Consider the following 25,319-nt stretch of genomic DNA (forward strand, 5'->3'; position numbering starts at 1 on the left):
GAGAATTCCTGAAACTCTGAATAAATATTTGGACAAACACAATTTGTTCCCCAGAAGTATTACAGAATCATAGAACCCCAGACTGGTTTGGGTTGAAGGGACCTTAAAGCTCATCCCATTCCACCCCCTGCCATGGTAGGGATGCCTTCCCCTGTCCCAGGCTGCTCCAGGCTCTGTCCAGCCTGGCCTTGGACACTCACAGGGGACAATTCCTTCCCAATATCCCATCTAAACCAGTGCCCAGCAAGGTCAGCCCTGAACTCTGGAAGGAATAGGAACTGTGGGTCTGTGGGTTGTGCCACCGCTGTCCCATTATTACTTTCTTCTTTTTGCTCACAGTTTTGGTTTGAGGAACGAGTGTCTTCCCACAGAAATGAATATTTTGTTGGGAACCTCCCAGGCTGCTCTGGTGTGGCAGGAAGGTCAAGCCACGGAGCAGAAGGAGCTGTTGCTGCCTCTGGAAGCATCAGACTCCTCCAGGAAATCTGTTACAAAGATGGATTGTGCTTTTACTGACAGAAAAGCCCTTTGTTTTGCTGGTTTAATTTATCCATTCCCTTTGTGGACAGGTCTTAAAATGGGGAGTGGAGGGGGTATTAAAGGTGTGAGATTCGAATATGATGCTGTTGGGAGGGAAGTGAGGGAAAATTTGGCTGGATTTGGGTGATGGGTGGGTGAAGGGAATGGTGACGGTGTTCTCTGGAGTGGGGAGGGAAACTGCCTCCAGAAAGGGAGGAATGCTGCCTCCAACCAGGGAGAAGAACTCCTTCCAGGTGTGGAGAGAAACTGCTGGCAGATAGGAAAACATCCTCCAAATAGGGAGGAAAACAGCTTCCAGGTAGGGATGGAAACAGCCTCCAGGTCCGAAGAAGAACATCCTCCAGACAGGGAGGAAAACAGGCTCCAGGTTGTGAGCAAAACTGCCTCCAGGTAGGAAGAACAGTCTACAGGTAGGAAAACAGCCTCCAAGTAGGGAGAGAAACTCCTTCCAGGTAAGGAAACAGCCTCCAAACAGGGAGGAAAACTGCCTCCAAGTAGGGAGCAGAAGAAAATTCAGATAAGGATGGGAACAGCCCTCAGGCAGGAAGAGGCACAGGTCTCTAGGAGGCCTCCAGGTAGGGAAATAACCTTCAGGTAGGGAGAGGCACATCCTCCAGCTAGGGAGGAAAACTGCCTCCAGGTAGGAATAAGAACAACATCATCCAGGCAGAGAGAGGCAGAGTGTCCACGTAGGGAAAAAACCAGCTCACAGGTAGGGAAACAGCATCCAGGCAGGGAGAATAACAGCATCCAGGTAGGGAGCGGAACATCCTCCTAGGAAGGGAGAGGCACAGCCCCTGGGCAGGGATGGAAGCTGCCTGCAGGTAGGGAGAGAAAGCCTTCAGAAAAAACAGCTTCCAGGTAGGGAAACATCCACCAATTAGGGAAACGTCCTCCAGGCAGGGAAGCATCCTCCAGGCAGGGCAATCTCCCCCGGGCAGGGCGAGGCTCCGTGCCGGCAGCTCCGTCCCCGCTCGGCTCCCGCAGTTCCGGGCGCTGCCCGCAGGGGGCGCGCGGGGCGGGCGGCGCAGGCGCGCAGGGCGGCGGCCGCGGGCGGCGGCGGCAGCGGGGCCGCAGCGAGCGGGGCCCGGCCCGGCCCGTCCCGACCCCCGCCCGGCGCCTCCCCGCGCCCCGAGCGGCCCCGAGCGGCCCCGCCGAGCCCCGAGCGGCCCCCGCCGAGCCATGGCGGCCCGGCCGGGCGGGTGAGCAGCGACACCGCGGCGGCCTGGCCCCGATGCGGAGCGGCCGCCATGCAGCCGCCGCCGCAGCCCTACGAGTTCCTGGGCGAGGAGAACGGCCCGAAATGGCGCGGCCTCTTCGTGCCCGCCCTGCGCAAGGTCAGTCGCGGCGGCACCTGCTCGGACCCTGCTCCGCGTCCCGGCGCTCCGGGCAGGTGGAGCCCGGGCCCCCGCCCTGCCCGCGGGCAGCGCTGGGAAGGGCCCCGGAGCCCCCCGCGCCTCCCTCAGGGACGGCCGGTGCCGCTTCGTGTGGGGATGCTGCAGGTGATGAGGGAGCCGGCGGGCGCTGCTTCTCCGTCATCTGCGCTCGCTAAAGTTCGCTCTCCGCTTTAATCGGGGCTCTTGCTTCCAGGGACTGATATCCCGGACTGGTTTGGGTTGGAAGGGATCTTAAATCCCATCCAGTTCCAGCTCCTGCCATGGGCAGGGACACCTCCCACTGTCCCAGGCTGCTCCAAGCCCCAATGTCCAGCCTGGCCTTGGGCACTGCCAGGGATCCAGGGGCAGCCACAGCTGCTCTGGGCCCCCTGATAACGTTGCTGATGTGCAGGGGATTGGCATCCTTCATCCCTTCCTTCATCCCTTCCTTCATCCCTTCCTTCATCCCCTCCTTCATCCCCTCCTTCATCCCCTCCCCACGGCATTTCTCCTGACAGCATTTCCAGGCTCTTTCCCGAACCAGATTCCTTCACTGAGCACTCACCTGAGGTGTTTCTGACACTCAGGTGACACCTGTGAGAGCAGACACCTGTGGTGCAGGGAAAAGCCACCCTGTGACACATCTGCCCGCTGCACAAATGAGAGAAACCTTGTGGGAAACCACACAGGAGAGGAATCCGTATTTTTAGGATGTGTTTGCACAGCAGGGAAGCTCCCAGCCCACCCCCCCTTCCACAGGACACCCCCAGTAGCGGAGGGACTGGGTTACATTGAGGCTGGAGGGAGCAGTGTCCTGCTCTGTGTTGTTTGCAAAGGTTGAGGAGTATTCCACAGTTCTGCCCATAAATACCTGCTGATTTGGGTCTCTGCTGCTGGGCAGGACTGGGGTACGAGTACTTTAGGCAGTGCTGAGTGGTTTGTCTCTTTCTTCTAAGAATAGATGTAGTGATGCTGTTGGATAATGATTCTCCGTTATTTTTTTTTAACAGAATAAAAGATTTGCATTTGTTTTGGGTCCCTGTCTGAGTAGTCTTGTGGCTGGCATAGAAACCACTAATTGCCTGTCTGAAGAATCCTGGATTTTCTGCTCTTTCCTCTAAAATCTCCTCCTCGTAGTAGCTGCTTTCCAATGTCTTAGAGAATGCCAGGCTGTTCTTTCCCTGATCTCTCTGGAATCTGACTGAAAGCAGCCCCTTAACACCAACCAGCATCTGCCCAAATGTGAGGTAAAGCTGCAAAAGGATTTCCTTAAAATTTAAAGGTGTTTTTGTCATCCTAAAATACAAATGCTGCAAAAGTTGGTGGATTCATGCTGCTCTTACCATTCTTTCTATTTGTGCATTTGGTTTTGGTGAAAAGAGCAGGAATTCAACTTTCTAAAGCGGAGGAAAGGCAATTGTGATGCCAACGACTGGCTATAAAAATGTGTATTTGCTTATAGCCAGGTTTTTTCTCCCTGGGAAAGTTCCTTGTCTGCAGGACCCACCCTGGAGCATGAAGCAATCGGGCTGTAATGTGCATTTCTTGTGTGAACACACAGTATCAGTGAGTCAACCCAAAATTGTATCATTGTCAGTTCTGGCAGTCGTAGGGAAGCACTCTCAGTTTTAATACATTCTTTAAAAGATACTCTTTCATATAAGGAGATGTTTAAACCAGAACATTTTATCACTTGGACAATGAGATTTTCTGAGAGAACTATTCCACTGCTTCTAGGAGAGCTGAAGAACCAAATCCAAAGTGTGAAAGCCTCAAATTTTCTGTTAATTTCCCAATTTATTAAACATCATCACTGCTGTTTTCAGACAGTCTGTGATTTTGTCCTGAAGAGGTTTAAAAATCCACTTGTTGGCCAGCTGAGATCTTTCCAAGCAGGTTGCTTTGTGATGAAAACTTTACAGAAAGTTTAGTCATTTCTTAGTTAAACAGCTGGAATAGAGGGGTTCTTTTATCTTTTAACCTGTTTTTTTTTAATGTCCTGGATGTTATTTCCCATTCCTGAAAACATTTCTTTTTAATGAGCACTGCTTGAAGGAGAGAGAAGCTGGTAGCAGAAAAAGAGGAAAGGTTTTGGTTTTCCTAGTGCATGTTAAAGTGTGAAAAATATTTAATTCTAAAATACACAAAGATGTGGAGCTGGATAAGGAGCCCGTGCAGTTCACTAAAAATAAAGAATATTTCCTTGCTGCTTGGATTTTAAGTCCAGAACATGCTTTGAAGAGCTCTAGTCTCTTCATTATGCACTCAGCAAGTTTAAGGTCATTTCTTTTTGTCAAACCGCTTTTAAACTCTTGCTTTACTTTAATTCTATGCAGTGGACACTTAAAAAAATGGTAAACCACATCAGTTCGTGCTTTAATATGTGAAAAAAAGATGAAAATCTGTCTTTTAAACAATATTTTATGTGCATTTATACTCTTTAAGATTAATAGAGAGTGCCAAATTTTACGCTACTGAGAGTCTTTTTAGGAAAAACCCAAAGCTAAATGGTAAAATATCTTTAAACCAGATTTTATATATTTGTATGCCCCCATCCTTAGCACTGGCACCTGGGAAATCTTGCAAGGTGGAAAATTTAAGGCAGTTTCATGTATTGCCTCTCTTCCAGCTGGGAGATGGACAAGCACATCCTTGCTCTAAAACACTTTATTTTCTTCTGCTGCTGTGCTGGAAATCTAAGTAAGGAGTGAGGGTAATTCGATATAAAAGTCCTTTCAAAGTAAATGAATCAGAAGAAAACAATATTTTTACGTGGTCACTGAGGTTTAGTGACTTGAGCTGCTGTTTGGAGCTGGTAAATCACCTCCAACACATCCAGGGGCTGAGCCTGATAAAAGCTTTTAACCTGGCAGCTGATTTGAGTTATTAAGGAATCACAATTTCAGTAATTGTGGGAACACTCAGGCAGCTGTTCCAGCAGGAATCTGAGGGTTTCCAGTGCTGGGTGGGTTTGGATCTGTGGATGTGACCGTGGCAGTGCCAGGAGTGCTGGTGCTTGGGGAATGCTGTTGTTGGGGGCTTTCCTTGGGAGTGGGATTTCTCCTGTGGTGCTGGCAGGTTTTGCTCTCCCCATTTTTCGTTTCTCCCCGTTTGGGTTGGTTTTGCTTTGCTTGGTTTGCTGCTGTTCTGGCCCCGTGGCCTTTGTAGGGAAAGATGTTGAATTGTGAAACCCTTTTCTAAAGCTGCATTTTGGTTTTGGGACCACCTTTCCTAGCACAGATCCGGTGCCAGAGCTTGTCCTTGCCGAATTCCAGGTGGAACTCCCCAGAGGTGAATTATTTTGCAGGTTGAGAATGGGATTCCAGTCCTGTGTGAATTTCAGAGGCAGCAGCTGAGTGTTTCACTGCCTCCAGCCCGCTGGAGGTGCCGGTTTTAATATCCTGGGTGTGCGTTGCATAAAAGGTTTTTGGGAATTGTAGTTGAAAATTTCATTCGTACCAAATACCTTCCGTTGCTACCTGGAATAAACTTCTGTTGTGGGCACTTGGAACAGGTTTTTAAAACAGACCAGGTAACCCCATAGAATTAACGTGTGTTTTTGATGTTAGTGGGGAATGTGTTGTTGGATTTGCAGATAATGGATTTATTTACCTTAAAATATTCTTGTGTGTCCTGAGCTTACATTTTATAAGGGCCTGGCATGCCAGGACCCAGGGAATGGCTTCCCACTGCCAGAGGGCAGGGAGAGATGGGATATTGGGAAGGAATTCCTGGCTGGGAGGGTGGTGAGGCCCTGGCTCAGGGTGCCCAGAGAAGCTGTGGCTGCCCCTGGATCCCTGGAAGTGTCCAAAGCCAGGTTGGACAGGGCTTGGAGCAGCCTGGGCTGGTGGAAGGTGTCCCTGCCTTGGCAGGGGTGGAACTGGATGATCTTTAAGTTCCCTTCCAACCCAAACCATTCCAGGATTCCATGATTATCATTTGTGTGTGTTCTCGCAAATCCACTGGCAAATTAAAAGTGTGTTTCTGTAAACAAGAGCTGTGTGTTCAGTTGCTTTGCTCTTTGATTTTTCTAAACAAAGTTCACAAGCATCTCCCAGGGATTCTTGTTTTGGGTTTTCTCCATGATGCACAAACAGAGCCTGTCAAACAGTTAATCCCCACGGCTCTGCAGGCACCACATGTCGGGATAATCCTGGCACTGGGCACTATTTGCATTTTCTAAAACAATTCCACCATTGCTCTGGACCACTCATCAAATTTCTAGAGCATGACTAAAGGGTTTATTCTTAGCAAATGTTGCGTAGACAGATATAAAAGACCATTTTGAGGACTTTTTTTTGAAGTTTACATTAGTTCAGTGCTTCTGTATTTTAAAACATGTGGGAGTTACTCTGTGTGATGTGTGAGGTTGCAGGGTTGGGGTTAAGGTCAGGAGCTGCAGGGGTGTCCCAGCTTTATTCCATGCATGTTTTCCATGGCAGGATCAGGCTCCCCTTGGGTTAGAATTATTTAATGTGTTATAGCCTCATTATAATGGATTATTATTTAAAGCATTCTAATTTCATTAGCATCCATTATTATTTAATGAATGATAACTCCAACAGGAAAGTTGCTCATTAAAAAGTTTTAAAATAATAGTTACATTTAGGTTTGAAATCTCTTAGGTCATTTAGCCTTTCATAAATATCTTTATTTGAGCTCAGAAGTCTGGACCTTTGCAGATTTGCAGTTGCTGCAAACATGGATTTGAGTGATCTGGGCTAGTGGAAGGTGTCCCTGTCCATGGCAGGGATTTGGAATGTGATTGGCTTTAAGATCCCTTCCAACCCAAACCAGTCTGGGATTCTATGGATGCATCAGCTTGGAAACAAAGGGGAGGTTGGTCCTTTTACTTAAATCCTATTATTTCATGCCTTTTTTCATTTTTACAAAGTTCCCGACACAGGAATCTGTGCTTGGCAAAAGGTAACAGGAGAGTTTTTGCAGCCACTGGTGTGAGATGAAGGTGGATTTTAGGTCCCAGGTGTTTAATAGGAACGCTGTGATTTCATTTGGCAGCTCAAGCAGGAGAAACATTTCCTACCTGTGTTGTTCAAGTGGAAATGGGAATTAGTGTTTGCCTTGGCAAAACTGGCACAGGAATTAAAAACCACCGGAGCCGTTCGCTGCCGTGATTCAGCTCATTGTGGTGCCTTTACCCCCTCAGGACTGGGCTCCAGCCCCAATCCCAGTGTGTGCTTTTCCCATCTTCTCATCCCACCTCGCCTGTGTTATCCCAAGGAGCCACCTCACCTCCTGAAGTGTCTCCTGCCCACCTCCTCCTGCTCTCCCTGGGTTTTCACCTCTCTCTTTGCACAGTGCAGCCCTTATCTAATCTTCCAGAGGAGCTGTGGAGTCTGTTATTTGCTTTTCTAATTACCTCACTGATTCCCTCTGTGCCAGCCTTTCACATGAGTGGTTCCGGACGGTTACTCATGTGGAAAACGTGGCTTTCCTGGATCCATGGTCTCTGTTCTCCCTGATATTTTAATGTCATCTCAATGACCAGCTGTTTAATGGAGAAATTACTCTGAGGGTCTGCACTGTCTCCACATTAATAGGAATTCTTCCCTGTGAGGGTGGGGAGGCCCTGGAATAGAATTCCCAGAGAAGCTGTGGCTGCCCCTGGATCCCTGGAAGTGTCCAAGGCCAGGCTGGACATTGGGGCTGGGAGCAGCCTGGGACAGTGGGAGGTGTCCCTGCCCATGGCAGGGGTGGAACAGGATGGGCTTTAATGTCCCTTCCAGCCCAAATCATTCTGGGATTCAAATTCCAGGTCTGAATAATTCAATCTACCTCACTGAGCCGTTCTCCTTGGGAAGGGTGGGATGTGAACAGTGGGGAGAGGCAGCCCATGAGTGCTGAATTCAGAGCCCAGAGCAGCTCCCAGCTCCGTGTGGAAGAGTTTTGGGAGAACTGGGAGCTGTCAGCATTCATTCACATGAGGGCACAGCCACCTCCACGCTGGCTGGGGTGTTTCCCTCCCCTACCACAGAGCAGAGGCTGTGCTGGGCTCCCTCAGGGTTTATCTCAATTTAAACAAAGCATTTTATGTGGATGGATAAAATCCAAACACTTAATTTTCCATCAGTTTTTAAGATTAAGGTGTATATATAGTTTGTGTACATGTAAACAAACCCACATTTTGGGTTCTCCTTGACTCTGTATAAAAGGAAACAACAATTAAGTGGAGAAAGAAGAATTTGTGTGTATCTGTGTCATTATTTACGTGTTTTTTCTGTGGGCACCAAGCAGCCTTCCCAGGAGATTTTAAGACAGTCTTTGATGCTGTTTCAAAGTCAGATCCATCATTCCTGCTTTAATTTACCCTCCCCTCAACTAGAATATACTGTAGGAGAAAATTATTTAAATAGCTAAAGATGAGAAAAAAATTACATTTGCACCAAAGTGGTGGTGTAAGATGGTTTTTTAATACCTCTGTACAGTCAGTTTAGGGATAATTTTACTTTGCTAACCACGCTTCAAGTTTTTTACAGTAAAAAACTCCAAATGCTGTATGTAGATAAAAATTCTCTTTTACTTAAGAGACTGCTTCATGCTGTTCCTCTCTCAGCATGTTTTAGTCTGATTTAAGAAAGACAGGCCAGCCAGAAATTGCTGTACTGGAAATAAAATCAGAAATTCGTGTGGTTATTTTAAAAAAGTTGACAGTGCATTTTTATTGGAGATTTCTCTTCAATTTAAATCTTTGTGGTTCTTTCTAAAGAATTGTGCTTGAAAATTGGGAATACCAGCACTGTCCCCTTTCACTGAGTAAAAGCAGCAGATGCCTTTAGGTTGCTCCATTTGGTTCCCTTCTTCCTCTGGAGCATCATCCAGATGAGGGATTAAAAATGCCTTTGGAGCAGATGTTTTATGTTTCTCATATAAAATATGGGTTATCTTTAGGAGAGAAAAGATAAGAAGGAATTAAAACACAGACATTTAAATGAGAAACTTTGTGTTCTGCAATCTCAGGTAATACTGGAATTCTGTTTTCTGAAAATGTAGTTTGGAATATGAGTAGGAAACTGGGATATTTTTGCCAAGTCTTTCAGGAATACGGATCCATATTTTTTGTGGTGGAATGTGCCGCCTACAGACTCGATGTGCACGTCATGGATTTGGGAATTTTCTCTTCTTGGGGTTTTTTTTTTAATGAAAAATCTCTTGTTTTGCTCATGTGCTCACTGTGGAACAACTGGAGCTTTCTGGATGTGTTTTTACTATCAAAATACATCTATTAAGTAAAAATATGTTTAGCTATTTTAGCCAAAGCCTCAGAACAAGCTAAAAAGAAGTTCCTTGCAGTTTTGACTCTGTTTTTTTTCCCCTCAGCTTTTTGTCATTTCAAATGGAACCCTTTGATCATTGCTTTTATACTCTGGACTTCTGTATTTCCCTAAGTCTGAGATCACAAATTCCTGTGCTTCAAAATTTACCCTGCCGTTATATTGGTTAAAAAAAAAAAAATCAGTTTGTTTCTAGTTTTAATACCATTTATCTCCATGAAAAGTTTTCATCCTCCTCTTTTCTGAACCGACTCCTTGCTTGGAGGATTAATAAAATCTCACTGAGAATGAATTTTGAGGAGAAGTTTTTGAGGATTTTCATCAAATAAACATTGGAGTGGTGGAAGAGTAGGGAAAAGCTGAGGAGCAAGAGAAGGAGCAGTTTAGGAGTTTCAATGTAAAATAAAATTATGTCCCCCAGAAAGGCCTTAAGGCCAAGTTTAAATGCCACTCTTGTACCTGTTATTTAATTTCTGTTCCTTGAAACAGCTTGGAGTAAACCAAGTGTGAATGACTCTGCAAAAATTAGTTAGTCCTGCTAAACCTAATCTCTCTTTAAGGACTTTAGACACTCTGCTATTTCAGAGATAAAATAGTAAAAAATCTGATTTCTGTGCTCCCTTCTGTTCATGTTCTTGCAGCAGAGCTCTGCCTCATCAGTGCAACAACTTGTGGATTTTTAAAGGGTCTTTTGACCCTTAAAAGAAACCATTACCAGACAAAATTCATCCTGTGTAGCTCTGATGTGTTTATTCCATGCCAGTTTATATAATTGTGCTCAGATATTTCAGTGTGAACCTGAGATCAGTGAATATCCCTTCTGTAAGAAACATTCCCAGTAATTCCTCCTGCTTTTTTCCATATATTCAGTGCTTTATCGGTCTCTCCTTGCTTTTCCAGTCCTCTCAGTCAGGATTTAGGGAGTACTGTAAAGAATAAGTGTTCTCTCCTTGATCCAGTGGCATCTGATTTGATCAGCTGGTGCACAGCTTTTATTAAAGTATTTTTGTTTTGCTCTGAAAAACACTGCCTTGATACAAAATTGGTTTTTTCTTCTCAGCATTTATGTCAGAATAACTTCTCTGAAAGCCAGGGAGTGCAGAAGCACCTCTGGGACCTTTCAGGATGCTGCAGGCAGACTCATTTCAAGTGGCAGCTGATCTTCTGAATCCTCTGGGGAGGGTTGTCTCAACCAAGAGATGCTGGGCTTTGTTGTTGGTTTTGCTTCTTTCAAAGGAAAATTGACTCCAGGACTTAGAGAGGGCCAGAGATGATTTGGGGGATGGAACAGTTGTGAGGAAAGGCTGAGCATGTTGGGGTTGTTCAGCCTGGAGAAGAGAAGGCTCCAGGGAAACCTCAGAGCCCCTTGCAGGGCCTAAAGGGGCTCCAGGAGAGCTGGAGAGGGACTGGGGACAAGGGATGGAGGGACAGGACACAGGGAATGGCTTCCCAGTGCCAGAGGGCAGGGCTGGATGGGAGACTGGGAATTGGGAATTCCTGGCTGTGAGGGTGGGGAGGCCCTGGCACAGGGTGCCCAGAGCAGCTGTGGCTGCCCCTGGATCCCTGGAAGTGTCCAAGGCCAGGTTGGAGGGGCTTGGAGCACCTTGGGATAGTGGAAGGTGTCCCTGCCCATGGCAGGGGTGGAATAGGATGGTGTTTAAGATCCCTTCCAATCCAGGCAATTCCAGGATTCCATGGTTTATGTTCCTAATACGAAGCTGAGATTCCCTGTCACTGTTTAAGGAGAGCTCTGTGCTCCTCTGCTGCTCCTCAGCTGTGCTGGACATCCTTGTGCTCCCAAGAAAGTTTAGGAGAATATGGCATGAGCTGTTTAGACCTGGGAACTGAAGTCAGGTACAAATGAAGTCACTTTTGTGCAGTGAAGTCTGAAACAAATGATTGGAGGGAGGAGAACGGCTGCAGTGTGACCCAGGGAATGGGAGTTCCCATCTTCTCCTAATCTTCCTCCTCTTCTTACTGTTCTGTTCTTGTCAGTTCTCTGGAGCATCATTAAGGGTTCACTGCAGGGACACAGAATTTCATCTGATTTCCTTGCTGGGTCCTGCTCTTGCTGTAGTGGTGCTCACTGAGAGACACGTGGCAGGACCTTAACTCGGCACTTCCTGGTTTTCCATTGTTTTGTGAATTAAACTCTCATGTTCAGGAAGAACACGAAATGCCCTGGCTATTGTTGAAAACCTGCTGTCTTAAGTAAGAGTTTTCAAGGAGTGGGTTTGGTTTTCTTGAGGAGTCTTTCTTTCTTTCAGGATCTTGTATCCATGTCAGCTGGGAATCAGCTGTGTAAAGCAGAGATTCGTTTTTGAGGCGCAGAAAGAGAAATTATATTTACAGGGCTATAAAATAACTTTGTAACAAGACTGGGCAGCTGGATTCAAACTCACAGAGTTCAGGGTTCAATGGGATACTGGGAAGGAATTCCTGGCTGGGAGGGTGGGGAGGCCTTGGAATAGAATTCCCAGAGCAGCTGCGGCTGCCCCTGGATCCCTGGAAGTGTCCAAGGCCAGGCTGGATGGGATTGGAGCACCCTTGCATAGTGGAAGGTGTCCCTGCTCATGGCAGGGGTGGCACTGGATGATCTCTAAGGTCCCTTCTAACCCAAACCATTCTGGGATTCTCCTTAATTTGGAGGAAGCCCTCAGAGCACCCCTGTTTTTGGGAACTGCTCCATGGGCTTTGGGAGGGGCTGTGCCTGTATTTCAGAGCATCAGAATTCAACCCAAGGATATTTCTGTCTTGTCCCAAGAAACTGCCACCCCATTTGTCCTGTGAGTGCCAATGGGAGTATGTCAGATGACTTTTTTGAAATGATTTACATGGAATTTGTATGGGGAGAGGAGGGAATTTCCCTGGATTGTATTCCTTACGAATCTTTTGGCTATAGTTTGAGATCTAGTGAGCGCTTTCCTGATTGAGAGGCTGCCAGGGAAAACTGAGTATGGAGACCAACTCCTGAGTGCTTTTCTTTTTAAGGTGGGGTGGTTTGACTGGGGGGATTTTTACTACAAAACAACCCTGCTGACCCAGGATGAGTTAATTGTAACCCTTTTTGTGTAGGCACATGCTGAGGTTGCCTGTTTTGGGTTGTCTGGTCTAGTTTAGCTTGGAAAACCAAAGCTGGGATTAATCTCCATGAAATGAGATAAAAGGAGTTATCCTGCCTTGCCTTGAAAAGAGGTATAAGTCAGCTTTTCCTTGCTTTTCCTCTGGTGGGTCCGTGCTGCTCCTCTGTTCAGTCACCCAGGTAGGGTGAGCTGTTGCTACAGGTAGTGACTCCATCAGTCACTCATTAGGGTTGGTAACGTCACTGTAGTTACTCATTCAGGAGATGAGTAACTCAGAGTTACCCACAGGGATTGTTTCGCTCCAGTGTTGGCAGAAATCTGCCTTGGCTTGAAAAGTCCTTCCCACCATAATGGCAAAACATGGAGTTTGTCATTCCACAGAGGTGCCAGCTTGGCAGGAATAGGAATTACCACCTTAACTCCATAGGAAAACTTGTGAGAAATACTAAAAGTGTGTGAATTTGCAGCACTGGAATCCAGAGTTATCCTGCTTTTGCTGGGATTTGTTTTTAGGCACAGCTTTCCATTAAAAAATCCTAATTCTTTGAATTCCTTTGGCCAGGTCCAGCAGCAGGTTCACCCCAACCTGTCGGCAAAGGAAGATTCCCTCTACTACATTGAGGAGCTGATCCTGCAGCTGCTGAACAAACTGTGCATCGCCCAGCCCCGGACTGTGCAGGATGTGGAGGTAGGGCTGGAGGCTGGAAAACCAAGGGTTTGCCTCTGGAATCGCTGAAATTAATTAGGATATTTTGGGCAGTGCAGGTTGGAAGCCCAGAACTTCTTAACACAACTTTGTGGCTGGCCCTGGATCCCTGGAAGTGTCCAAGGCCTGGCTGGATGGGGTTTGGAGCAACCTGGGATAGTGGAAGGTATCCCATGGAAGGGATGGAACTGGATGAGCCTTAAAGTCCCTTCCAACCCAAACTATTCTGGGATACTCTGATTCTATTTAGATTTTATAAGCAAATTTAATAGGGAACTCATTTTCTTACCCAGTGCTTCAGAAGAGAAATTGTGGGAATTTTTCCTTTCAGCAATATTTTTATAAAAGCAAAATGCTTCGAAGGATTTTCTGCTGCTCGAATGCACATTGGATTTAAGAATTTTTCCTACTTTTTTGACATAAATATGCAAGAAAAAAAATTAAATAGTGCAATGAAAGATTACTGTTGTCAGGCCTGGACTGTGCAGCTGAGGGAATAGAGCTGGATGTTCCTGGGACTTTATTGGACTCACTGAGGCTCTTGTATTATTGCAGCTGTCAGCTTTTGTGTCATCATTCCAAAATGAGGGTTTAATGGAGTCTGGAGGGAGAAAGTGGCTTCCATGTGGCTGTGACCCGATAGAGCTTTGTAGAGTATTAATTTTACATCAATCTTAGGTCCAGGATTTTCAGCCTGATCCAAAATGAAATCTTTGTGTGGGATTCTCTGTGTGTGTTGTGGAAATGGAAAGAATTATATATATGTATATAAAAATATAAATTATATGTGTGTCAAAATTATTATATATATCTATTAATATAAATTATATATGTGTCTCATGGAAATGAAAGAAAATTATATCTATAGGTAAATATATATTATATATCTGTATAAAAAATATGTATTGGCAAAATAACTGCCCAGAGGGCTTTAGATTCTTATTAGATGCCCTTTATTCAACACTAATTATTAATTTTGGATTAGGATTTTGTTTTTTTTAATACTGATGCATAAAGATTATAGTATCACTAAATAAAAGCAGAATTTAATAGTTCCTTCATAGCTCTTGAGATTGGATCTGCTCCTCAGCTGTTTTTAGCTGTTAAGGGAAAACATGAGAGCTATGATCTCTGAAGTTTATCATGCAGATATTTACATAACAGCCTGGAGCTAATGGAACTGTTTGTTCAAGATGTTGTACTCAAGTATTTGCAGGATCAAGGTCTAAAAATCTCAAATTAGAAATGTTTTATAAATAGAAACAGCCCTTCAAATTGTTCCTAAAGAAAACAGTGGGAAGCAGTGCTGGGGCACAGAAGGCCTGTGTTAGGTTGGATATTGGGAAGGAATTCCTGGCTGGGAGGGTGGGGAGGCCCTGGAAGAGAATTCCCAGAGAAGCTGGGGCTGCCCCTGGATCCCTGGAAGTGTCCCAGGCCAGGTTGGATGGGGCTTGGAGCAGCCTGGGACAGTGGAAGGTGTCCCTGCCATGGCAGGGGTGGCACTGGATGGGCTTTAATGTCCCTTCCAACCCAAACCAGTCTGGAATTCCATGATTCTAAGCTGAAGGATGGCTGAATGCCACCTTACCTCCATTTTTGGGATGATCTCCTGGTAGGATCCCAAGGAAGGGTCATTTGGGGGAACCATCCCAGCACTGTCAGCTGCTCTTCAGGAGGGAATGTCACCCTGTGTTAAGCTGGCAGCTGATCAGAAAGTTGGGCATTAATTGGCCACCTGCAAAGACTTAAAAGCTGCCTCTAAGAAAATTTGCCTCTCTGAAGACCTTGGGCCTCCTGTTAGATCTTGGAACGTGCAAAAATCTTTTAATCAAAGGGACACAAATATTTCCCCATTTTTTCCAGCTCATCCTTCAGCTTTTTATTCCTGCCACAAACTTCATCTGATGTAGGGCAAGTTACACTCTTTTCTCAAATAGGAACAATATCAACTTGGGGTTTTTTTGTAGCCTGTAAACTGTTTAGTACTTCCTGATGGTGTTTATATTTTGGGCTCCTGGTCTCACAGCATCCCAGAATAGTTTGGGTTGGAAGGGACCTTAAAGACCATCCATATCCAACTCCCTGCCGTGGCAGGAACACCTTCCACTAGAAGTGGAGACTGAAAACTTCTTGCTGCTCTTGTAAAGAACAAAAAGGAAGAGGCATTTTAGGAGATTTGAAGGAGTTCTTGGTGCTCAGGGAAGGGAGGTTGTTGGGGATTGCTGAAAAGAGAGAAGCCGAGTTGGGGAAGGAGAGAACAATTAGGAAAATGTGTTGCAAACACTGAGGAGGAGGATAATTGTCTGTACCAGAGGGGAAGTAATTTGCTGTGCTGTATTTTATTTAAACCTCTCTGGTGGCTGTGGTTGGTCTCAGTGCACTCTCTGTTTGGGCAGGAGCGGGTTCAGAAGACGTTTCCTCACCCCATAGACAAGTGGGCGATCGCTGATGCTCAGTCGGCCATCGAGAAACGGAAAAGAAGGAACCCCCTCCTGCTCCCTGTGGACAAAATCCATCCTTTACTGAAGGTATCTCTCACCTTTATTGCCCCCCAGCATAACCTTTAATGTATTTCTTTAATTTGTTTGAAATTAAAGAAGTTACTCTTCTTGGCGGAGGGAGTAAAGAGTCACCATAAAACTGAATTTATTGTAGGTGTAATAAAAGGAAATCCTTCAATTCATCATGTTCAAGACATCAGTGTGTTAATCTATTACTCTGAAAGATGATTAGTTAGTTTTTAACATAAATAAAACTCAAATACCTTCCCTATTTCAGCAGCTGCTTTGATGCCTTTATTTGTTTCAAAATGCTGCAGAAGCCAAAATAGAAGAAGAGGGAACAAGTAGATCCTGTTCCTTGTGTACTGTCAACCAAGATGTGTGTCAGTGTCCTTTCAGTCACTGCTGAATGTCACTGGTGCCTTGGGTTTAAAAGTCAAGAGATCTGCCAAGGTGTTTCCAGCTGCTGAGAACACTTTATTGGAGCATAAGCAGAAATTAAAGCACTTTTCCAGGTCTCCTTGCTATGTTCACATACACAACATCTCAGCTCCTGAGGGTTGGTGAGAAGGGAAGGGGTGTCAAGAGAGAAAACAGCATTAAATAAGATCTTCCTAAACTGGTATTCTTTGGTGAAATCTGGTTTAGAAGTGTGAGAAAAGGCCCAGAATCTGATTTTTAGAGGATGCCCCAACATGTAATGAGAACACATCTGCCTTATCCAGATGCACAAACTCACCTGCACTTACTGACAGGTAAAAGGCTGTGTGGTGCAAGCTCTGCAGAACATGGAGCATGTTCCCAAGGATAATGTGCCACATTCATCCTGGTTTTTTTCTGTTCAGACTTTCATTATTAAAGTTTCATTATTTTATGTAGTGCAAGGATGCAGAGTGCTCAGTTGGCATGGCAGGGGGTGGAAGAGAGGATCTTTAAGGTCCCTTCCAGCCCAAACCATTCCATGATTCCGTGAAAGCGGAACCTACTCTGTTCTCAAGAGTCCACATTCGGGCCAGAGTCCTGCAATAAGCACAGACAGAGGTGGAAATTAAAGTACAGGAGTTATTCCACTGAAGTGCCTTCCTTAAAGGAATTCTATTTTTAGGACTGTCAGTTTTAGAGGAGGGATTATTTCAAGTTCTGTAGCTTTTCCTCTTTTAAAATACTGCAGAATAACACAGGTATTTACAAGCATCTCCTTCCAGGCAGATATTCCAATTTCCCTTTGATATCCTCAGCCCTGGGTGTCCCATTACTGTAAATTATCACCACAGACAAGATCCATTTCAGTCGAAAATTCAATGTGTTAATTGTCATTCTAGATGAATTTCTGGATTAAATACCATTTGTTTTCTCTTGTTTTCACTTTGCAGGAGGTCCTGGGCTACAAGGTGGATTACCATGTGTCTCTCTATATCGTGGCTGTCTTGGAATACATCTCAGCTGACATTTTAAAGCTGGCTGGAAACTATGTTTTCAATATCCGACACTTTGAAATCTCCCAGCAGGACATTAAAGTATCAATGTGTGCTGATAAGGTAAAGAGTTGGGATTAAAACAGTATTTAGAGGTGATTTTTTTTTTATTTAGTTGATTTGGAAGGTGTATTTAAAGGAGAATCAGAGGGAGAGCCTGGTTTTACTCAAAGGCAAAGCTTCTCTCAAAAATTGAAGTTAGGTCAAAGGCAAAGCTTCTCTCCTTGTTCGTGGTGGATCTGTCACAGCAGAAATTTAAGTTAAGCCTGGCTAAGTTTTGGAACAGCAGGAGCTCTTAGAAGCAGTGTAAGGACAGAAAATGATGTTGTCCTTCATTTCTCTGTTGTCACGCCCTCCTGATGTCACTTTGTCATGGCAGCTCTTCTTCATAACACAGAAAAGACCTTTAGTTTTCATGCCCATTAAAATGAGAAACATTTTTGTTCAGTTTTATCTTCAGCAGGAGGTTTTGTCCAAGGCTTATGCAAGATGCCTTGTTTTCCAAGTTGATTCTGCATGAATTGTAACTTGTTTTCTAGGTCATACTCACTTCCAAGGGGGAAAATGGCTTTGGCAACTGCTGCAGCCTCCTGCTGCCAAAGTTGAAATATTACTCCCTTGTGAAAGTGATCACAGAAAGGATTGTATTAAAAACTCCAAGGATTTCTCTGAACACACTGAAATAGCTGAGCTGGAGCCAAATGTGAAAATCCGGCTGGGTATAATTCTCTGGATTTCTTTGCCAGGTTTTGATGGATATGTTCGATCAGGATGAGATTGGGTTGGTTTCTCTGTGTGAGGACGAGCCCTCTTCTTCTGGGGAGCTCAACTACTACGACCTGGTGAGAAATGAGATTGCAGAAGAAAGGCAATACCTGCGGGAGCTGAACCTGATCATCAAAGTATTTCGGGAAGCTTTTCTGTCCAACAGGAGACTGTTCACACCTCATGTGAGTCCTTTATTGATGGGCAATGCTAATTGCTCCATTAGCAGCCAGAACTTATCCATTTTGCATTAACTGTGCTGGAGGTGAAATCAAATTTGATTTATTGTCTGTCAGTGAATAATGAGCATTTTTTGTGTGTGAAATCCAGTGGGGGAGTTGCCATTAATAGGATGGGAGTGGAGCCCAATGGACGCAATTCCCTGTCAGATGCCAGCAGTAGCTGGATTCTTTGGGTCATTTAGGTGATAGTTTCATTTTTTCTTAACAGAAAAATGAAATCATCTACCTGCATGTGCAGTGAATGCTTGAAGAGACATTTAAAGGCTATCCCTTATCTGTAGAAATTCCAGTTAAAACAGCCCTTGGCTGTGGATTCTCTAACTGTGAGGGGAATCTCTGTTTGATAAATGATTGAAATATTTGATTGAAATTTTCTGTGTGGCAAATTCTGTTCTCAGGAGGAGTAAGGAAGGATTGGTGGGACAGGGAAAAGGGGACAGGCCAGCAGAACCTCAGCTGGGATTTTTAGGTGATACCAGCAGGTTAAAAAGAGGCAGCAGGAGCCATTCTCATTCCAGCTGGGTGTGGAAGTTCCTCAGGAGCTGATGGAATGGTGCGGATGTGGGGACAGAATTCCAAGGAAGATGATGGGAGGAGAAGGGAACAATGTTTGGGAGCTAAGGAATATTCTTTTGGGGATGGGGATGGGAAATTCCAGGATTGCATGTTCCCACAAGAGGGTTGCCATGGTCTGGGCACTGGCTGGAGGTCAGTGGGAGGTTGGGCCAGAGAAAATTCTGAGCAGGGAGTTCAGAGGGGGAATCCAGGACACTGGAAGGGGCTCCCTCGTTGGGTGTGTGGATTTGAACACTCTCCAAGTAGAATTTGGGAAGGAAGCTGCCAATTCCTGCTCCGTTCTCAGCTGAAGGAGCCCAGGAGCTGCTTTAGTTGCACCTGGGGTTTAAAGGATCTGAGCTTGGAGCTGCCATAAATTCCTCCTGTAAATCACCTCCTTCCTGCTGTGTTCCGTGGGACAGGAACGAGCAGAGGGAACAGTGACAGCTGGAAAGGCCAGGAGTGCCTGTCCAGATCCCAACCTGTCCTGGGAGCACAGCAGCTCCTGGGAAGGATGCTGTGGGAACTGGGCAAGGCTGGATGAGCTCAGGGAAGCCTGGAGGGCTGGGAAGACCACGGAGTTTAACTTTCCCTTGCTTTTTGTTGGCTCCTCTCTGTTTACCTCCTGGTTCAGACAAAACCCACTCGGATATTTGCATGCTCCAAATAAATGATCCCAGCCAGGACTCAGCCATGATTTGTGTTTGCAGGACATTGATGTGATATTCAGCAACATTTCAGACATCCACGAGCTGACGGTGAAGCTTTTGGGATTGATAGAGGACACTGTGGAAATGACAGATGAAAGCAGCCCGCACCCTCTGGCTGGCAGCTGCTTTGAGGACCTTGCAGAGGTTTGGTGTTTCATTGGGGTGGTTTGGGGTTTTTTTAATATTAAATCACTCAAAAGGGGGTTTTAATTCAAATATATTGTTTGACATCTGGAATGGGAAATGCCTCCACAGAGCAGGGACTCCAGGAAGGATTGAAGTATCAAACCAGCAGTTTATGGCTCAGGATTGTAGCAAAAGTGCTGTTGATACCCACTGACCTCTAAAATGGATATTAAAGAGTAGGAATAAGAGAAAACAATGCCCAGGGATTGGGTGTGGCTCGTACTGGAATGTTTATTAATTATTCTTTCAGTTTGTTTTGAGTGGGCACTGAAATACCAGAAGGAATTTTATAAAATTCTGAACTACTCCATATTAAAACTATTCTGAAATACAGAAGGGAGTCCCAAAGCTGAAGTGGGGTAGAGCTCAGTTTAGTCAGAATTCCAGAGAAGAGGTGCAGAATGACTCTGGAATTCAGCAGGGAGGTGCACAGGGAAAAATCAGGATCTGAGAGGCAAAAAGACAATTCAGAATACACCACATAATTTTTATTGTCAGGAAAGAAAACTCTTGGAGTGGATGACCAAGGTAGGGATGGAGGTTTTGCTGTCTTTGGACATGGTTTAATGGAATCTGCTTTTCCTTGGAATGTGTATTAATCCCAGTTTTTGGCCCTAAAATATGAGAGCAATCATGTAAACCACTATTACAGAGGAAACCAATGAGTTGTTCTGAGCTGACAGAGAATAAATCAGGTGAACCACGTGGTGAATGGCAAGTTTTTGGTTTTATTTTAGGATGTTTCTTAAAAAAATAACAATAAAACTTCTATTTCATTTTTATGTATCTTTCATTTTTATGATCTGAGGATTGCATGAACACCCCAGCACCACCTGGAAAATTATGACATTTTTGTGGCTGTAAGAAATAGTGATTTTTGAGCTCAGGTGCCACTCACTTAGGAAGAGACCATAAAGATAAAGTTTTCTTGGCATTGCTTCAACAAACCATTCATATGTAGGAAAGTCCAGCTGACCAAGTCTTAGCAGTTATTGAAGCATAATTGCTTCATAATGATAAGGAGAAGTGTTTGATCAATGGATTAAAGTAGTTATAATATTGAAACTGAAAATAAAACCCCTTAAATTTGAAATAGTGCAGCATTATCCTGGGAAAAAAATCTGATTTTATTGCAAAAGCTGCTCTTAGTCATCCTGTGCTTTAATGGAAACAAATCCTTTTCAATGAGTGAAAATCTCATCTGATTTTTCATTCACTGAAAAAACCTGAAGAGGAAATGCAGTATACAGATTATTTTTCCAAGCTCTTTATGAAGGTAATATGCTTGAATTTATTAATTCAGTTAATATGGAGCAAGACCTGCTTAATAACTGAGCTGTTGATTTGATCATCTCCCATGGTGAGATCATCTTTCTGTCAGTGTTTGCAAAAGGAATCATTAAAGAGAGATATGAAAGTGAAGTGTTTATTTGCTCTGCTTATCTCACTGCCAGGGTTGTTCACTGAGTGTTTCCATTATGAAGGTCCTTCAGCTTCTTGGGAAGGATAATTAAAACCTAACAACCCCTGCAAGCTGGAATCTTCCTGCTTTGTCTGGTTTTTTTCAGCATCAGGTCCCTGAAAGGTTTAAAAACGTAAATATTGTCGTGGTTTTGAGATAAGGAAGTGTGGGGAAAATAAAACATTTTTTCCTGGTGTGGAGGAAATTCAGAAAATTGATGCCTGACACACCTAAGTGGGAGATGGGTGGTGGCTGGAGAGCTCAGAACAGGGCAGAGGGTTTCTCCCTGCTTTGAAGGGATCTTCACAAGGCAGCTGATAAAACAAGGGTATTGTCAGTAGATTGTAAATTTGTTTTCTGGTGTTTGTGTTTCCATAAGAGGAGTTTTAAGTATCCACAAAGGAATAAAGGTGGGAAGCAGTGCACACACTGAGGGGGTGAAATGGGCAAACAGCAGTCCAGGCCCTTATCCTGCACTGAGATAATTTATATGGGCATCAGGGTGATGTCTCCACAGAATCCCAGCATGGTTTGGGTTGGAAGAGACCTTACAGCCCATCCCATTCCACTCCCTGCCATGGCAGGGACACCTTCCACTATCCCAGCTTGCTCCAGCCCTGTCCAGCCTGGCCTTGGGCACTTCCAGGGATCCAGGGGCAGCCACAGCCTCTCTGGGCACCCTGTGCCAGGGCCTCCCCACCCTCATAGCCAAGAATTCCCAATTCCCAGTATCTTGTCTAACCCTGCCCTCCTTCAGCCAAAGGCCATCGATTTCAGTATTCCAGAATTCCATATTTCAGTCACTTTTGCAGCATTGCAAGCATAAAACTCTTTTTTTAATGATTAATCTCTTGGGGACAATTCATAATGCAGTTCATTTCAATCTTCATGTTCATAAAACAAACCCAAAACATGAAAATACTGATTGAAGTCTAAGTGGAAGAAACTGAAACCATTTGTAAAATGCAGTAAAAATTCCAGAAGACAGCAGAGAGTCAGGAAATATTGGCCTGGCTCCTCCAATGGATTTGTACTGTGGATTCCACTGTGACTTGAAACTTCACCAACATTCAAACAAGCCTTTTCTGGTGGTTGGTATTCCCAAATCCAGCAGCCTGACAAGCACTGAGGTGAAAAGAGGGATGTGATAATGCAGTGACTCAGGAGTGAATCAGCCCAGGGAGGCTGCAGGGACTGGGATCAGCCTGACAGGTCCTGGCACAGCTCAGCTGGGAGCAGCCAGAAATGATTCCTGAGCAGTCAGAAATCATTCCTGCAGGGATTCCTGTGCAGGCAGAAATGATTCCTGCAGGGATTCCTGTGCAGGCAGAAATGATTCCTGAGCAGTTAGAAATGATTCCTGCAGGGATTCCTGAGCAGTCAGAAATGATTCCTGCAGGGATTCCTGTGCAGCCAGAAATGATTCCTGAGCAGTCAGAAATGATTCCTGCAGGGATTCCTGTGCAGGCAGCTTTGCATCCCATCCTGCTGTAGCTGATCCTGTGGAATCACAGCTGGATACTCCAACCAGAGTCGTAATTTTTGCACCTGAAACCCTTGATATCACTTGAAGACTTTCCCCTGAGACTGGTTGCTTTGTCCCAGATGAGATATTTTCCATGGAAAAGTGTCCCAAGTTTCCACATTGTCCATCTTTATGGTAAATTGCCATTCCATGTGAAATGGGGTGAAAAGCAGAAACTTCTCTTGGTTCCCACTGCTTCAGTACAACAAAGTTTGTGTTGGCCATAAAGATGGGGAGGTTGAGGAATGCCAAGGAAACGTTGGGCATTTAAAAGCTGGAAGTGAAAAAAGGTTGTGGTTTACTCAATATTTGCTTTGCAAAATCAATATTTTCTTGAAAAGTTCCATCAGCTTATTAAAGGAAATTATTGTACCAGCTGGGACAGAAATATCTTGGGTCCTTCACTTCTGTGTGTAATTCTGTGTTTTTATTTAGGAGCAAGCCTTTGATCCATATGAAACCTTGTCCCAGGATATTCTCTCTCCACAATTTCATGAGCATTTTAATAACTTGATGGCAAAACCTGCTGTGGCTCTCCACTTCCAGGTGAGTGCAAATGAGAAATACTCAATGGCTTTAGTTCTCCTGTTTCAAAGGTTTGAATTCTGTCAGTAATTCTTTCCTTCCAACTTAGGAAGAGATTCTCAAGGCCCTGCCCTTTCTTCAGTGTGAGATATTTTAAGTTTGCCTCTTGCTGTAAAAACAGGGCACAGCTCTGACCCATCCATGAGTGTTTTGCAGGTTCTTTTCTCCTCACATCTTGTTAGAGAACAGAGGGTGAATTCTCACACTTCCACTTCTATTTTGCCTTGTAAAGCCAACCACAGACACATAAACACCATATTTTCATTTTCTTCCTTGCATATCCAAGGCCTCCTTCAGCACTGAGGCTGTGACTGGTGGTTTTTCTGGAATAATTCTTCAATAATTTCTTAGTCACTGCTGCTCAGCAGGATAATCTGTGATTCTTTGTTTGGTTTATTATTTCCTTCTGCCAGTGTGGCAGATTTATTAAAGATGCTGCTCAGGCTGAGCTGCTGTTCAGAAATGCTCTTTGAGAAGCTGCTGAGCAAGTGGTGGGTCACTGGTGCTCCCAGTTCAGCCCAGTTCAGCGGTGCTGGGGTTCACTGGGGCATCTCTGCAGGATGAGATTCCTCTGAGCCCTTCCTCTCCAGCTCTGAGCCCTTGGTGAGCTGGATCATCTCACTCTTAAATACTCCTTGGGGAGTGAATAAGGAAGGCTCTTTGCCTCCTTCCCTCCTAAATTTAAATTTAAAGCTCAAAGCTGGAATTAAATTCTTTTATTCCAGAGTAAATTGATACTCAAGTCAGGTGTCAGTGAATCTGGCCTCCTTTCTGACCCTGGGGTAATTCAGTTTCTCCTCAGCAGTTATGCTATGGAAGATGGCAGGAATTTCACCACTGTTTGGAAAATCTCTCCTCATCTTAAAAGCTGAATTATTGCCCTCATTAACTACTGGGAATGGGAAAAAAAAATCTCATTTTTTAAGTGATAAACCTGTGATTCTCAGTTTCTGAGGGTGATACTGATACTGATTTCTTCAGTACCTAATGAGGCCTCCATATTTCTGTGGGATATTGGACTTAATGGAAGCCCAGTGAACATTCTGAGTATTTCAGTGTAAATAATCCTGGTTTTTTTCCTTTCCAGTCCACAGCTGAAGGATTTAAGGAAGCTGTACAGTACGTCCTGCCCCGCCTCATGCTGATCCCAGTCTATCACTGCTTGCACTACTTTGAGTTGCTGCAGGTAAGTGGAGCCACGCTCTCATTTCTCACTGAAAATAATTATTAATATAGAGAATCTGAGCTCTTAAATAGGTGATCACGATTTACTCACTTCCTCTGAAAAATAAAAGATATGAAAACATTATTTGACATGGTTCACTCAATTTCTGAAAAGTAAAAACACATTAAAAAAAAAATCTTAAAAAGCATCTGTTGCTCTCATATGAACACTTGAACTACATTTTATTAAACAAATCTTTATTGAACTTGAGTTCTAATGTAGTTAAAAATTTAATACACAAATCCAATTCCTTCTTTCCATGAGTTCTGAATTTTTTGTCCATTCAGAAAAAGCTAAGCAGGATTCAGGTCAGAATTCTCAGTCTCAGGTCATACTCCAGCTCAATTTATTATTTCAGAATTATCCATTCTTAATATTCAACCATTTGTCCTGAGTCCTAAATGGGAATTAGCTGAGGATAATATAAAAAAGGTTCTGTTTGCCTCATTATGTGGGGAAATTTTGTAATACTTTAAGGGTAAATGAATTATTAACTAACAGGGATGAACTTAAATTAAATAGGTAAAACACCCTGTGGCTATAGCTGACATTTGGAAATAGCAACAGGAATTAGTCTTTTAGGTTCTCAGTGTAAAATCTGATGCTGTACAGGTGAGTTACAGTGATTTCCTTTGTGGTTTAAAGGATTTACTTGTATAAAGGAGGAAAAGGAAGGATTTACTTGTATAAAGGAGGAAAAGGAAACTTTGCATCATAGAATTTATCTATGATCCAACCTTAATATTTCTAGGAATTGTGTTAATACCAGGTCTGTAATTAATATTTAGCACAAGTTCCTTTTTTCTTCTTCTTCTTAATTCCACTCTTGTTTTCATCATGTCTGCTGTGATTTTTTGCATGATGTTTTCCTGATTTAAAGAAGTAAAAATAAGGGGTGATGTATTTTGACCCACCTCCAGTGTATGGATTGCCAGAAAGGTTTAAATCCCAGAATGGTTTGGGTTGGAAGGGACCTTAAAAATCATCTGGTTCCTACCCCTGCCGTGGGCAGGGACAGCTTCCAATACATCTAACTATGTATGATTTCAATAAATCTTCAACTGTTAAGCATTTCTAGTGATAGTCAGTTT

General features: G+C 44.2%; 1 protein-coding gene across 1 annotated transcript in view; it reads left to right on the top strand.

The window, feature by feature from the left end:
- The first annotated feature begins 1,604 nt into the window (after window positions 1-1,604).
- SOS2 (SOS Ras/Rho guanine nucleotide exchange factor 2) overlaps window positions 1,605-25,319 on the top strand; it is a 41,583-nt gene continuing 17,868 nt past the window's right edge. Inside the window, exons 1-8 of the mRNA XM_082283968.1 lie at window positions 1,605-1,877; window positions 12,854-12,979; window positions 15,394-15,525; window positions 16,872-17,036; window positions 17,720-17,923; window positions 19,246-19,389; window positions 22,854-22,964; window positions 24,091-24,189. Coding sequence (XP_082140094.1) covers window positions 1,791-1,877; window positions 12,854-12,979; window positions 15,394-15,525; window positions 16,872-17,036; window positions 17,720-17,923; window positions 19,246-19,389; window positions 22,854-22,964; window positions 24,091-24,189 — 1,068 coding nt within the window. The 5' untranslated portion in view covers window positions 1,605-1,790. The remainder of the gene's footprint in view (window positions 1,878-12,853; window positions 12,980-15,393; window positions 15,526-16,871; window positions 17,037-17,719; window positions 17,924-19,245; window positions 19,390-22,853; window positions 22,965-24,090; window positions 24,190-25,319) is intronic.

This window comes from Coloeus monedula (assembly GCF_965178545.1).
Source record: "Coloeus monedula genome assembly, chromosome: 6".
Lineage (NCBI taxonomy): Eukaryota > Metazoa > Chordata > Aves > Passeriformes > Corvidae > Coloeus > Coloeus monedula.